We start from the raw sequence: 14,630 nt of genomic DNA, 5'->3' as shown, positions 1-14,630 counted from the left end.
AGCATAATCTCATTCTTTGAGAAGAACTTGTCTGATGGGAGGAATAGTTGCCAATGATCAATGCACCTCTTCTTGAATAACCAGTGCTATGTCCTGCTACCTGTGTGCAATGTTCATATCTGTCAGAGATTTCTGGCCATTTATTATATTACGTATTATATTAAAGTTGCTAAACCCTGATTGTCTTTCATGATTGTCATGTTGTGACAACATGTTTTAGAATGAGTGCTTCATACATAGCTATGCTTCTCATTATGTATGAAACTTCACCGCCTGTCGAGTATGGCCCTCTACATCTACATCTACATCTACATCCATACTCCGCAAGCCACCTGACGGTGTGTGGCGGAGGGTACCTTGAGTACCTCTATCGGTTCTCCCTTCTATTCCAGTCTCATATTGTTCTTGGAAAGAAGGATTGTCGGTATGCCTCTGTGTGGGCTCTAATCTCTCTGGTTTTATCCACATGGTCTCTTTGCGAGATATACGTAGGAGGGAGCAATATACTGCGTGACTCCTCGGTGAAGGTATGTTCTCGAAACTTCAACAAAAGCCCATACTGAGCCACTGAGCGTCTCTCCTGCAGAGTCTTCCACTGGAGTTTATCTATCATCTCTGTAACGCTTTCGTGATTACTAAATGATCCTGTAATGAAGCGCGCTGCTCTCCGTTGGATCTTCTCTATCTCTTCTGTCAACCCTATCTGGTACGGATCCCACACTGCTGAGCAGTATTCAAGCAGGGGGCGAACAAGCCTACTGTAACCTACTTCCTTTGTTTTTGGATTGCATTTCCTTAGGATTCTTCAAATGAATCTCAGTCTGGCATCTGCTTTACCGACGACCAACTTTATATGATCATTCCATTTTAAATCACTCCTAATGCGTACTCCTAAATAATTTATGGAATTAACTGCTTCCAGTTGCTGACCTGCTATATCGTAGCTAAATAATAAGGGATCTTTCTTTCTATGTATTCGCAGCACATTACACTTGTCTACATTGAGATTCAATTGCCATTCCCTGCACCATATGTCAAATCGCTGCAGATCCTCCTGCTTTTCAGTACAATTTTCCATTGTTACAACCTCTCGATATACCACAGCATCATCCGTAAAAAACCTCAGTGAACTTCCGATGTCATCCACCAGGTCATTTATGTATATTGTGAATAGCAACGGTCCTATGACACTCCCCTGCGGCACACCTGAAATCACTCTTACTTCGGAAGACTTCTCTCCATTGAGGATGACATGCTGCGTTCTGTTATCTAGGAACACTTCAATCCAATCACACAATTGGTCTGATAGTCCATATGCTCTTACTTTGTTCATTAAACAGCTGTGGGGAACTGTATCGAACGCCATGTGGAAGTCAAGAAACACGGCATCTACCTGAGAACCCGTGTCTATAGCCCTCTGAGTCTCGTGGACAAATAGCGCGAGCTGGGTTTCACACGATCGTCTTTTTTGAAACCCATGCTGATTCCTACAGAGTAGATTTCTAGTCTCCAGAAAAGTCTTTATACTTGAACATAATATGTGTTCCAAAATTCTACAACTGATCGACGTTAGAGATTTACGTCTATAGTTCTGCACATCTGTTCGACGTCCCTTCTTGAAAACGGGGATGACCTGTGCCCTTTTCCAATTCTTTGGAATGATACGCTCTTCTAGAGACCTATGGTACACCGCTGCAAGAAGGGGGGCAAGTTCCTTCGCGTACTCTGTGTAAAATCGATCTGGTATCCCATCAGGTCCAGCGGCCTTTCCTGTTTTGAGCGATTTTAATTGTTTCTCTATCCCTCTGTCGTCTATTTCGATATCTACCATTTTGTCATCTGTGCAACAATCTAGAGAAACAGCTGTGAAACAGCTTTGGAAAAAGACATTTAGTAATTTTGATCCACCTACCGCTTTGACATAAGACCAAAATTTCGTAGGATTTTCTGCCAAGTCAGTACATAGAACTTCGAATTCATTGAATGCCTCTTGCATAGCCCTCCTCACACAACATTTCGCTTTGCGTAATTTTTGTTTGTCTGCAAGGTTTTGGCTATGTTTATGTTTGCTGTGAAGTTCCCTTTGCTTCCGCAGCAGTTTTCTAACTCGGTTGTTGTACCACGGTGGCTCTTTTCCATCTCTTACAATCTTGCTTGGCACATACTCATCTAACACATATTGTACGATGGTTTTGAACTTTGTCCACTGATCATGAAAACTATCTGTACTTGAGACAAAACTTTTGTTTTGAGCCATCAGGTACTGTGAAATCTGCTTTTTGTCACTTTTGCTAAACAAAAAAATCTTCCTACCTTTTTTAATATTTCTATTTATGGCTGAAATCATCGATGCAGTAACCGCTTTATGATCGCTGATTCCCTGTTTTGCGTTAACTGTTTCAAATAGTTTCGATCTGTTTGTCACCAGAAGGTCTAATATGTTATCGCCACGAGTCGGTTCTCTGTTTAACTGCTCAAGGTAGTTTTCAGATAAAGCACTTACAAAAATTTCGCTGGATTCTTTGTCCCTGCCACCCGTTATGAACGTTAGTCTCCCAGTGTATATCCGTCAAATTAAAGTCTCCACCCAGAACTAAAAGGTGCATTCAAGTTCTAAGGCCTCCGATTTTTTTTCTCCGGACTGGAAAGAGATAGAAACATGCGCATTGTTTTAAAATGAGGCCGCGTTCATTGTCAATACGTCCCAGAGATGGCAGCACCGTACGGCAGATGGAATTTTACCGCCAGCGGCGAGAATGAGAACTGTTTTAAATACTTAAAATGGTGACGTTTTCCTTACTTGAACAGCGTGCAATCATTCGTTTTCTGAATTTGCGTGGTGTGAAACCAATTGAAATTCATCGACAGTTGAAGGAGACATGTGGTGATGGAGTTATGGATGTGTCGAAAGTGCATTCGTGGGTGCGACAGTTTAATGAAGGCAGAACATCGTGTGACAACAAACCGAAACAACCTTGGGCTCGCACAAGCCGGTCTGACGACTTCATCGAGAAAGTGGAGAGAATTGTTTTGGGGGATCGCCGAATGACTGTTGAACAGATCGCCTCCAGAGTTGGCATTTCTGTGGGTTCTGTGCACACAGTCCTGCATGATGACCTGAAAATGCGAATAGTGTCATCCAGGTGGGTGTCACGAATGCTGACGGACGACCACATGGCTGCCCGTGTGGCATGTTGCCAAGCAATGTTGATGCACAGCGACAGCATGAATGGGACTTTCTTTTCATCGGTTGTGACAATGGATGAGACGTGGACACCATTTTTAAATCCAGAAACTAAGTGCCGGTCAGCTCAATGGAAGCACACAGATTCACCGCCACCAAAAAAATTTCGGGTAACCGCCAGTGCTGAAAAAATGATGGTGTCCATGTTCTGGGACAGCGAGGGCGTAATCCTTACCCATTGCCTTCCAAAGGGCACTACGGTAACAGGTGCATCCTACGAAAATGTTTTGAAGAACAAATTCCTTCCTGCACTGCAACAAAAACGTCCGGGAAGGGCTGCGCGTGTGCTGTTTCACCAAGACAACGCACCCGCACATCGAGTAACGTTATGCAACTTTGAAGTGATTCCTCATGCTCCCTACTCACATGACCTGGCTCCTAGTGACTTTTGGCTTTTTCCAACAATGAAAGACACTCTCCGTGGCCGCACATTCACCAGCCGTGCTGCTATTGCCTCAGCGATTTTCCAGTGGTCAAAACAGACTCCTAAAGAAGCCTTTGCCGCTGCCATGGAATCATGGCATCAGCGTTGTGAAAAATGTGTACGTCTGCAGGGCGATTACGTCGAGAAGTAACGCCAGTTTCATCGATTTCGGGTGAGTAGTTAATTAGAAAAAAAATCGGAGGCCTTAGAACTTGAATGCACCTCGTATAACATGGTGGGGAAATCTAGTCAAAATATTTTCCAAATTATACTTCAGGTGCTCAGCCACAACAGCTGCTGACCCAGGGGGCCTATAGAGACATCCACTTACCATGTCTGAGCCTGCTTTAACCGTGACCTTCGCCCAAATTATTTCACATTTCGGATCTCCGTCAATTTCCTTCGATACTATTGCACTTCTTATTGCTATAACACGCCTCCCCTTTCACTGTCCTGCCTGTCTCTGCGGTATACATTCCAATCTGAGTTTAGAATTTCATTACTGTTTACATCTGGTTTCAGCCAACTTTCTGTCCCTAGTACTATGTGGGCATTGTGACCGTTTATTAATGAGAGCAGTTCTGGGACATTTCTATATACGCTCCTGCAGTTTACTATTAGCAGATTAATATTGTTATTCCCTGTTGCATTTTGTCTACTACTACCTTGTCGCGTCTCAGGAGGCGTCTTGTCGGGCCTAGGGAGGGAATTCCCTAACCTAAAAAACCCATATGTGCACTACACACGTACTCCGCTACCCTTGTAGCTGCTTCCTGCATGTAGTGCACGCCTGACCTATTCAGGGGGACCCTATATTTCTCCACCCGATAGCGGAGGTCGAGAAATTTGCACCCCAAATCTCTGCAGAATCGTCTGAGTCTCTGGTTTAAGCCTTCCACTCGGCTCCAAACCAGAGGACTGCGATCGGTTCTGGGAATTATACTACAAATAGTTAGCTCAGATTCCACCCCGTGAGCGAGGCTTTCCGCCTTCACCAACTCTGCCAACCGCCTGTATGAACTGAGGATGACCTCTGAACCCAGCCGGCAGGAGTTATTGGTGCCGACATGAGCAACAATTTGCAGTCGGGTGCACCCAGTGCTCTCTTATCGCCACTGGCAGGGCCTCCTCCACATCTCGGATGAGACCCCCCCTCAAGATATCTCTTTCGTTTTTTTCTTTCCTTTTTGCCCAATTTCCTTCCATGCATCTGCTAAAAGCTTGCTAATCATTTTTGCACTAGAATGCTGAATGGTAGGTTAACATTCACAATGATTGTGAAAGCTTGCACTTTACACAATATTCTCAGTACTTTCTCTTATAGAAAAGCAAATGTCTCTGTAGACTTGACATACTGTACTACAGGAAATATCACTGTGAAGCATCAAGCATAAGTTTAGAAATCACTGAATCATAAAATTAGGTCTTGTTTAGATGCTGCTCGACAGCATGCATGAATTTTACAAAATGCATAAGACTGTGCTGTCTGTGACAATGATACTTTTTCTGCTACCGGTTTTGGTCTTAAACCATCTTCAATTGCAGAAAAATTATTGCACAGCAGAGGTGAGCAATTTTTCTGCCATTGAAGATGGTTTAAGACTGAAACAGGTAGCAGAATAAATATCATTATCACAGAGAGCATAGTGTTATGCATTTTGTAAAATTATAACATAAAATTAGGATTATTTGAGTGGGATTTGAAGGTACAATGGCTGTTGGCTTGCTAGGTCATTGTCTGACACACTGCAGATCAAAAATGATGCGTGATATAATCGGGTATAAAATCTAAATTTGGAGACTGTATTGTGTGTTTGAAACTGTACCCAACCCAGTGGCAAAGATAATTTATTCTAGTCAGTGAAGGCTAAGTTAGTTGTTGATTGTTGAAAATTGACAAAAAAAGAGAATATATCATTAACTAGACCCTAAAAAAAGGATGATAATTCCATTGAGTCATTCTTTTTTGTTTGTATTAAATATGAGTGAAATTTTGTAGCTGTTTTATATATGATAACTCATTGGTGTACTTCCTAGATCTTGTACTATACAAATAAATCTAAAAAATTAAATGGTCAGTCAATGTTGTTAACATCTGTATTCCCTACTTTATGTGTAACAAGATGTCTTGAAATCTAAACCATAATCAGTAATGGAGTCTTCTCTTCTCATCTTGTTATATAAATGTCAGAACACTCTTACATGACCCATGTATTTCCTCCAAGACCACCTATGATGTTCAGCATTCATTTTTTAAATTTAATGTTCGAATTTACATTTAGCTTTTTGTACCAGTATTTGTGTGAGTGTATCCATTCAAAATAAAAATGGTTGGCTTAGTTGTCTCATTAAAGCTATATACTAATGAATGTGAATAATTAAAATTGCAGAGCTTATACATCATCAAGAATGTACCGTGAACTCAAGTTGAGGGGTGCCATCATTTATAATAAACAACTCAAGCTTCTTCCACTAGAGCAAGTTGTTACAACTGTGAATGGAGTATGGAATCTGTCAAGTGATCAGGTTCTGTTGTATTATGTAAGAAACATATTTTTAATTACATCACGTAAGTGCCCTGTTTAGAAGATTTCTTTTATTTCCAGGGAAACCTTGGCACATTTGTTATAACAAATGTTCGTCTTGTATGGTTTGCTGATATGAATGAAAATTTCAATATTTCCCTGCCATACCTTCAGATAGCAAAAGTAAGTAAATATGTGAGATTATTTATATTTCAGTTGCAGTTTCACCATAATTCCTTTCTTATGCCCACTTTCAAAACTAAACTTGGTATTTTCTTCTGCGCACTCTGTTATCATGAATATGCTATGTAAAAGCAAGCAAAGTCTTTTAACAGCTGACTACATAATTAGCAAGTTTTATTTTTATTTGGACACTTTGTTTAGCATTTTCAATTCAGATTGTTCCCACCGAAAACTTTTTCTGCAATCTAATGGGTGAAACTTACTATAAAAAATTAGAAGGGCAGATGTCAATACATTTTACATTACTTTTCTTGTACTCCTAAGCAGAAGCAGTAGTGTGCATTTGCACAGTTCTGTGTTTCACGACATGAAATTGTATTATCAATATCAACACCAATATTGTTAGAAACAGAGCATGAGCTAAAATTTGACAAGTGTGGGTAAGGTACTCAGCTGTGGCTTTCTAAGACACATTCTGGAATTTGCTTGAAGTGATTTTGTGAAGTTGCTTAATACTGAAATCTGGTACATTTCAATGAAATGTGGTGAACTGTGTTGATTATGACATTTATGGGATTTATCTTGAATTTGATGAATGCTGACACATCGAGGGATTAATTTTGCCCATAACATGTCAGAATGGCACCAGGTATTTCAAATAGTTCATGTGTATTAAACACAATGTAACTATAATCTGCTGCAGTGCCAGCACCAGTGACAGTGGATGACCTATGTGATGTGATTGTTAGAGGTATGGAGCAAGATATTCCTTGTGTGTGTGTGTGTGTGTGTGTGTGTGTGTGTGTGTGTGTGCATATTTATTTACAGTATACCTGAGATAATTAAGCTTTGTTCCAAAGTGGTGAACTGGAACAAAGTGAAACTGCTATGGGTAGTAGCTGTTGTTTACATTGTGGTTTTATTGTTTTAATCATGAGAAACTATGTTTTAAAAATCTGAATTTCACAACAGTATTTTGTAAAAAATTATTTGTCATTGCAAGTTTTATCAAAAATTGAAACTAGTGATTTTTATGTCTGGGAGGAGGGGGGGGGGGGGGGGGGGTTGTAGTTGTATACACCTAAATTTTAAGCACTGTACACATCTCATGTGGAAGTTAACTTCTTTAGTCAATAAGGAATAGCTGAGAATAGCTTACTTTGTAACTTCTTGGTAGATTAAAACTGTGTGTGAACCGAGACTCAATCTTGGACCTTCGTCTTTTGCAGGCAAGTGCTCTACTAAGTGAGCTACCCAAGCATGACTCATGGACTCTCCTCACAGCTTTACTTCCTCCAGTAGCTCATCTCCTATCTTCAAAACTTTGCAGCAGAACTGAAGTTTGATAAGTAGAAGATGTGATACTGGTGGAAGTACACCTGTGAGGATAGGTCTTGAGTCAGGCTTGGGTACCTCAGTTGGTAGAGCACTTGTTCATAAACGGCAAAGATCCCGAGTTCGAGTGTCAGTCTGGCACACAGTTTTAATCTGTCAGGAAGCTCCATATCCGAGCACACTCCACTGCAGAGTGAAAATCTCATTCCAGCATCCTTTGTAATTTTTCAGTCTCATGTATCTTTCTTACACACTGTTAATGTGGGAACCCTCATGCCATGTCGGTGATGTCCTACTTATACAGAAAGAGGTACTACAATTACTGTGTACCGAGCGAGGTGGTGCAGTGGTTAGACACTGGACTCGCATTCGGGAGGACGACGGTTCAATCCCGCTTCCGGCCATCCTGATTTAGGTTTTCCGTGATTTCCCTAAATCACTCCAGGCAAATGCCGGGATGGTTCCTCTGAAAGGGCACAGCCGACTTCCTTCCCCATCCTTCCCTAATCCGATGAGACCGATGACCACGCTGTCTGGTCTCCTTCCCCAAACAACCAATCAACCAATTACTGTGTAAGGCTGACCCCAAAGAACACTGCTGTTCTCTGTTCACTAAAGTCAAAATATTGACAGTTGTAAATCTTTATATCTATCTATCAATGACATATGTTAAGCAGAACATAACTGATTTTGTGACACTAGAGAGAATATATACTATCATAACACCAAAATGAATATTAACAAACCCAGGTGTATACTGACAAAAACAGGAAACATGAAGTGGCCTATCTGAAGTTCTTTAATAAATTGTCACTTTCTGCTGTGACCACAATTTTAAACTATCTCAAAAATAAGCTGTAAAACTGGTTAGCTGACAATCAATTCTGCAGTTTAAAAGTATTTTTTGATATATGTAATGTTGAAATTGATTTTTAAGCTTTATAACTGGTAAAAATAGGATATTCAATTTGTGCATATAATGTGAACATTAATTTTTAATATTTTGAATGCAACTGTAACCTACCATCACTGACAAAGACTAATCCACTGTATGTGGCCAATAGACAATACAGAATTTGAATTTGGATTTGTGAAAGCCACACCTGACAACAAACCATGACTGTGAAAAAAGTCTCATAACTGACAGGTTTGAGAGACTTGTGAGAGCTTGGTTTTCAGGGTGTTGAGCCTAAGAGGCACACAGCAGCACAGAGATGGATCAAATGGCTGCAGGAAATGGAAAATCCAGACAGTAGTTTGAGAAATGTTTCAATGTTTTGATGTTTTACTAGTTGCAACCTCATTATTGTACTTGTGTTTAGCTTTCATGCAGCTCTGACACTGAACCCACTTCTCTGAACTACAAATTCAGCAGCCACTGAAGGATATATGATCCGAGATCACATAAGAAATTTATGTGATATGGGGTTTTGTTTTCATCAGGAAGAGCCTCTTCAAGAAATATTCTGACAACCATGTAATTCTCTGTCATGCGTTAGCTGTTTCTAATGACAACTACAGAATAATGAAAAAGCTTTTAGAGGCTGACTTCAGCAAAAATGAATGTGGGTTCCACAAAAATGTTGGAACAACTGAGGCAATACTCACCCTATGATTTACCTTAAAAGATAGGTTAAAATATGGCAAATTTATCTTTATAACATTTGTAAATCATAGAACATTTTTGACAATGTTTACAGGAATACACTCTTTGAAATTCTGATGGTAACACAGATGAAATACAGGAAGCAAAAAGTTATTCACAACTTGTACAGAAACCAGACTGCAGTTGTAAGAGTAGGAAGACATAAAAGGGAATGAGTAATTCAGAATGGTTGTAGCCCATCTCCTATGTTACTCAATCTGCACATTGAGCAAACAGTAAAGGATACCAAGAAGAGGTTTTGATGAGGAATTAAAGTTCAGGGAAGAGAAATAAAAGCTTTGATGTCAAAATAATGGACAACTGAACTGCCCGATGTCAGTGTCCAACGGGCACAATATTTCAGCTAACGAACACATTGTCACGATCAAGTGTGCTGATGAGCTGACTGATTTGGGGAGGGGGGGGGGGGAGTTCCACACTTTTATCTCCTCCCCTTCCCCCTAGGATTGCCCGTTCCTTCGGCTGTCCATGCCCAGCATCCCTACCCCCACTCTTCCCACCAACACAGTGTTCCATCCTAGGTTTGCACCCAGGTTCATGTGCTGGCAGCACCTCTGTTGTTCTTCCTCTTACCCCCGAAGTCACTTCATTCGAGCGAGGTGGCACAGTGGTTAGCACACTGGACTCGCATTCGGGAGGACGACGGTTCAATCCCGTCTCCAGCCATCCTGATTTAGGTTTTCCGTGATTTCCCTAAATCGTTTCAGGCAAATGCCGGGATGGTTCCTTTCAAAGGGCACGGCCGATTTCCTTCCCCATCCTTCCCTAACCCGAGCTAGTGCTCCGTCTCTACTGACCTCGTTGTCGGCGGGACGTTAAACGACACTATCCTAACCAACCTAACCTCACTTCATTGTCTGGTATCTGATTCCTCTTCTTGATCAGTCTAATAGCAGGGTCCCATGCCATACTAAGGATGTACCCACTGCCACGATTTATCAGCGATTCCCTGCTCAAATCTCAGTAGAGTCACTAATGACACAGTCCCAGAAGTTGGACATCTGGTCAGGAACTCAGTGTGGTCACAATCCATTCCATATAATTCCATCAGGCAATATTCTGCAGCTGTCGACTTGTTAGGTGGCTGTAATCTAATGTGCCATAGGTGTTCTTGGCAATTATCTTTGACAGTACACACTACCTGACCTATGTATGTCTTACCACAATGACAGGGTATCTGATAGGCCCTGGATTAATATAGTCTAAGGTCATCCTTCACACCACCAAGCAGTGCCCATGTTTTGGCTGGTAGGCCGAAGACTGTCTTCACTTGGTGTTTCTGGACAATTCATCCTATCTTCCCAAATAACATGCCACAAAAAGGAATAAATGCAATGTCTACATCCTCCTGAGACTCCTCTTCTGGTTCTGTCAGCTGCACTGAGGGTGTAGGACATAGGGCTCTCTAAATTTGCCACTTCTTGTAGCCATTATTGTGGAAGACTGCTCTCAGATGTTAAAGTTCTTGGCTGATATTTTTGTTGCCAGAGATGGTGTGAGCCCTATTATCAATGTTTTGAGCACACTGTTCCTGTGAGCCAGATGGTTGACAGCTGTCCACATGTAAGTACAGGTCGGTGTGCATCTTCTTGATGTACACGCTGTGGCCCAATGTGCCGTCGACTCTTATTTTGACCAGGGCATCCAAAAAGGGGTGTTCTCTATCCACTTCAACTTCCATGATAAGACTGATGTTCTGGTGTATGGAATTAAGGTGTATAATGAAGTCATTCATCTTCTCTCATCCATGCAGACATATGAAGAAGGTATTGTCTACATACTGGAAGGAACAGGTAGGTTTCCAATGGGATGATTCCAGGGTTTCCTTCTCGAAATATTCCATATACATATTGGTGGTGACCATGGGTGAAAGCAGACCCCCTGTGGCTACTCCTTCCATGTGCTCATAGTAGCCACTGTCAAAAGAAAGTAGACATCAAGACATGCGTGGAAAAGTTGGTCTCCTCTTCATCAAATTTCTGGCCAATAAGCCATAAGGATTCTTGTAAAGGCACTCTGGTGATAAAAAAGATAATGTCAGAGTTCATAAGGATGTCAGTATCTTTAAGCTTAAAGTTGTTAAGATATCCCACAAAATCCACGGAGTTGTGAATATGTTGTGAGCACTTCGTTATGTAAAGGCTAAGTAAATTCCTCAAGTATTTAGAGAGTGAGTATGTCGAAGGACCAATGTTGCTGACAACACTGTTGCTTTCAAATTACATCTACAGCTGGCCAACCAGTTCAGTTCTCGAATGTGGGACTGGACTCATGATGTCACATGGAGCTCAGAGGACTCCACGCAAAGAAAGGCCACCAGACATAAAACTTCAAAATTGAAGCATATATCAGAGAGGAAAGCTTATGATGCTCCCTGCAAAACTGTCATCAATCTCATGGCCAAGCAACTGGCAGTTCTTAAGAAGGGGCTCAATTTTGCACCCACACCTAAACTGGTACCCGTCAAGGACATTATCAGCTGACAGGAACAGAAAGCTGAAAGCTGCATGACTTCTCCCTGAAGCAGGTGAAGAAGTACATCATGAAACCTGTCAGGTTCTCATGCAAATGACACCTACAGAACTGAACATCTCTAGCTAGGAAAGGGCAGCCCTAAGGAAACTAAGACAAGATCCTGATATCATGGTCTTAGCAGCCAACAAGGGCAATGCAGCTGTGGTCCTATCTCACCAAGATTACATTAAGAGAATGCGGATCTTCCTAGAAGATAGTGCATACTCGAAAATCAACACTGACTCTATCAAGAGGGTGGAGATGAAGACTATGGCGCTTCCTAAAGAATCTGGCTCACAAGACAATGTTGTGAAGAAGCTAAGACAGAGAGCATCAGCTACACCAAGACTGCCAAAGGTTCACAAGGATGGGGTTCCTTTGTGCCCCATTTTCAGCAACATTGGTGCACTGACTGCACTGACATGCTCATTCGCTAAGTAACTGAAGGATTTGCTTAGTCCTTATGTCAGGAAGTGCTCACACCACATTCGCAACTCTGTGGATTTTTGTGGTGCCTTTAACAACTTTAAGCTTAAAGATTCTGACATCCTTGTGAATTTCATCATTGTCTCTCTCTGTATCTTTAGCAGGGAGTGGGCAGCCATAAGGAAACAGAGAAGATCCTGATATCACGGTCTTACCAGCCAACAAGGGCAATGCAGCTGTGGTCCTATCTCACCAGTAGTACATTGAGAATGCCTTTTCAAGAATCCTTAGATCTTACTGGCCAGAAATATGACATAGAGATGGCCATCCTTTTCTGGCATATCATGGTGTCAAAATACTTTCTTTTTGATTGTGGCCACTGCAACCAGATGGAAGGAATAGCCATGGGGAGTTAATTTTCACTGTTTGTCACCAATATGTGTATGGAATATATTCGAAGAGGAAGCCCTGAATCAGCCTATTGGAAACCTACCTGTTTCTTCTGGTATGTAGACAACACTTTCATCATATGGCCACATGGAAGGCACAAATTGAATGACTTCCTTGTACACCTCAATTCCATACACTTGAACATCAGTTTTAACATGGAAGTTGAAGTGGATGGAATACACCCTTTTCTGGATTTCCTGGTTGAAAGATGAGCAGACGGCACACTGGGCCACAGTGTGTACCAGAAGAAGATGCACAGTGATCTGTACTTCCATGCAGACAGCTGCCACCACCCAGCTCACAGGAATGACATGTCAAAAACATTGGTACATAGGGCTCACACCATCTCCGACAATAAAAGTATCAACTAAGAACTTGAACATATGAGAGCGGTTTTTCAGAAGAATGGCTGCAAGGATTGGAAAATTCAGAGAGCCCTACATCCTGTAGCCTCTGGACAACTGATGGAATCAGAAGAGGACAGTCAGGAGAATGCAGCCATTGCATTTATTCCTTTTTGTGGCACATTGTCTGGGAAGATAGGACGAATTCTCTGGAAACACCAAGTGAGGACAGTCTTCCGCCTACAAAGCATTACACAGGTACTGCATGGTAGTGTGAAGGATGACCTTGAACTACAGAAATATCAGAAATATATGGTCTATCAGATTCTCTGCCAATGTGGTAAGACATAATTAGGTCAGGCAGTGTGTACTGTCAAAGTTCATTGCCAAGAACACCAATGGCCTATCAGATTGCAGCAGTCTAACAAGTTAGCAGTTGCAGAATATGGAATGGAGTATGACCACACCAAGTTTCTGACACAGATGTCCAACTTCTGAGACTGCATCATTAAGGCACTTATGGAGATTTGAGTAAGGGAACCATTAATAAATCACGATAGTGGGTACATCCTTATTAGGGTATGGGACCCTGCTATTAAACTGATCAAGAAGAGGAATGAGATGCAGAAAATGAATTGACTACAGGGGCAGGAGAAGGAACAGCAGGGTACTGCTAGAAAATGCACCTGGGCATGAACCTAGGACACAACACTGTGTTGGCAGGAGGAATTGGGGGGGGGGGGGGGGTTTTGGATGCTGGGCATGGACAGCTGATGGAGAGGCCAATCACAAGGAGAGGGTGAGGAGATAAAAATGCAGTGCCAGCCCCCCTCCAGTCAGTTCATCAGCACAACTGTGTTGGCATTGTGGTTGTTTGCAAAATATTGTGTCTGTTGATTGACAGCCAGCAGTTCACCTTTGAACTATTTCGACATGAAGTATTCCAGAAGAAGGTGAAGAATCACAAAAGGTTTGATGTTTGCTGAAGACATGGTAATTCTGTCAGAGACACCAAAGGACTTGGAAGAACAGTTAAATGGAACGGATAGTGCCTTGAAATGAGATTAGAAGATGGACATCAACAAAATAAACAAATTACAATGAAATGAACACCCTTAGCTGCTTACAGGCATTGACATACATCAACAGGGACAGATGAAAATGTGTGCCCCGACCGGGACTCAAACCTGGGATCTCTTGCTTTCATGGCAGACGCTCTATCCATCTGAGCCACCGAGGACACAGAGGATAGCGCGACTGCAGGGATTTATCTCTGGCACGTCTCATGGGAAACCCACATTCTCAACGTATTGTCTCGCACTACATTCGTAGTGCCCCCGCCCATTATATTCATTACTCGCGGCGCATTGCTGATTCCCGTAAGAGTCCGGGCACTGTTTGTGCATTCACACAGAATAAGAAGATGGTCAAGTGGCTGGTGAGCCTTAACTATATATATACTAAGATGGTATCTGTTCTATCGGACATGTCTGAAAGAACAGATACCATCGGTGACCAT

At 41.9% G+C, this 14,630-nt stretch overlaps 1 protein-coding gene across 3 annotated transcripts in view; it reads left to right on the top strand.

The window, feature by feature from the left end:
• Nucleotides 1-14,630, top strand: part of LOC126470419 (Bardet-Biedl syndrome 5 protein homolog) — an 81,173-nt gene that overhangs the window by 40,950 nt on the left and 25,593 nt on the right. For all 3 annotated transcript variants that reach the window (XM_050098278.1, XM_050098276.1, XM_050098277.1), the window contains 2 exons: nt 6,059-6,194; nt 6,275-6,376. In XM_050098278.1, the coding sequence (XP_049954235.1) occupies nt 6,059-6,194; nt 6,275-6,376 (238 nt within the window). The remainder of the gene's footprint in view (nt 1-6,058; nt 6,195-6,274; nt 6,377-14,630) is intronic.

The sequence above is a fragment of the Schistocerca serialis genome, chromosome 3, assembly GCF_023864345.2.
Source record: "Schistocerca serialis cubense isolate TAMUIC-IGC-003099 chromosome 3, iqSchSeri2.2, whole genome shotgun sequence".
NCBI classification, from domain to species: domain Eukaryota; kingdom Metazoa; phylum Arthropoda; class Insecta; order Orthoptera; family Acrididae; genus Schistocerca; species Schistocerca serialis.
Note: the sequence above shows the minus strand (reverse complement) of the source record. Positions and strands in the feature narration are given on the sequence as shown.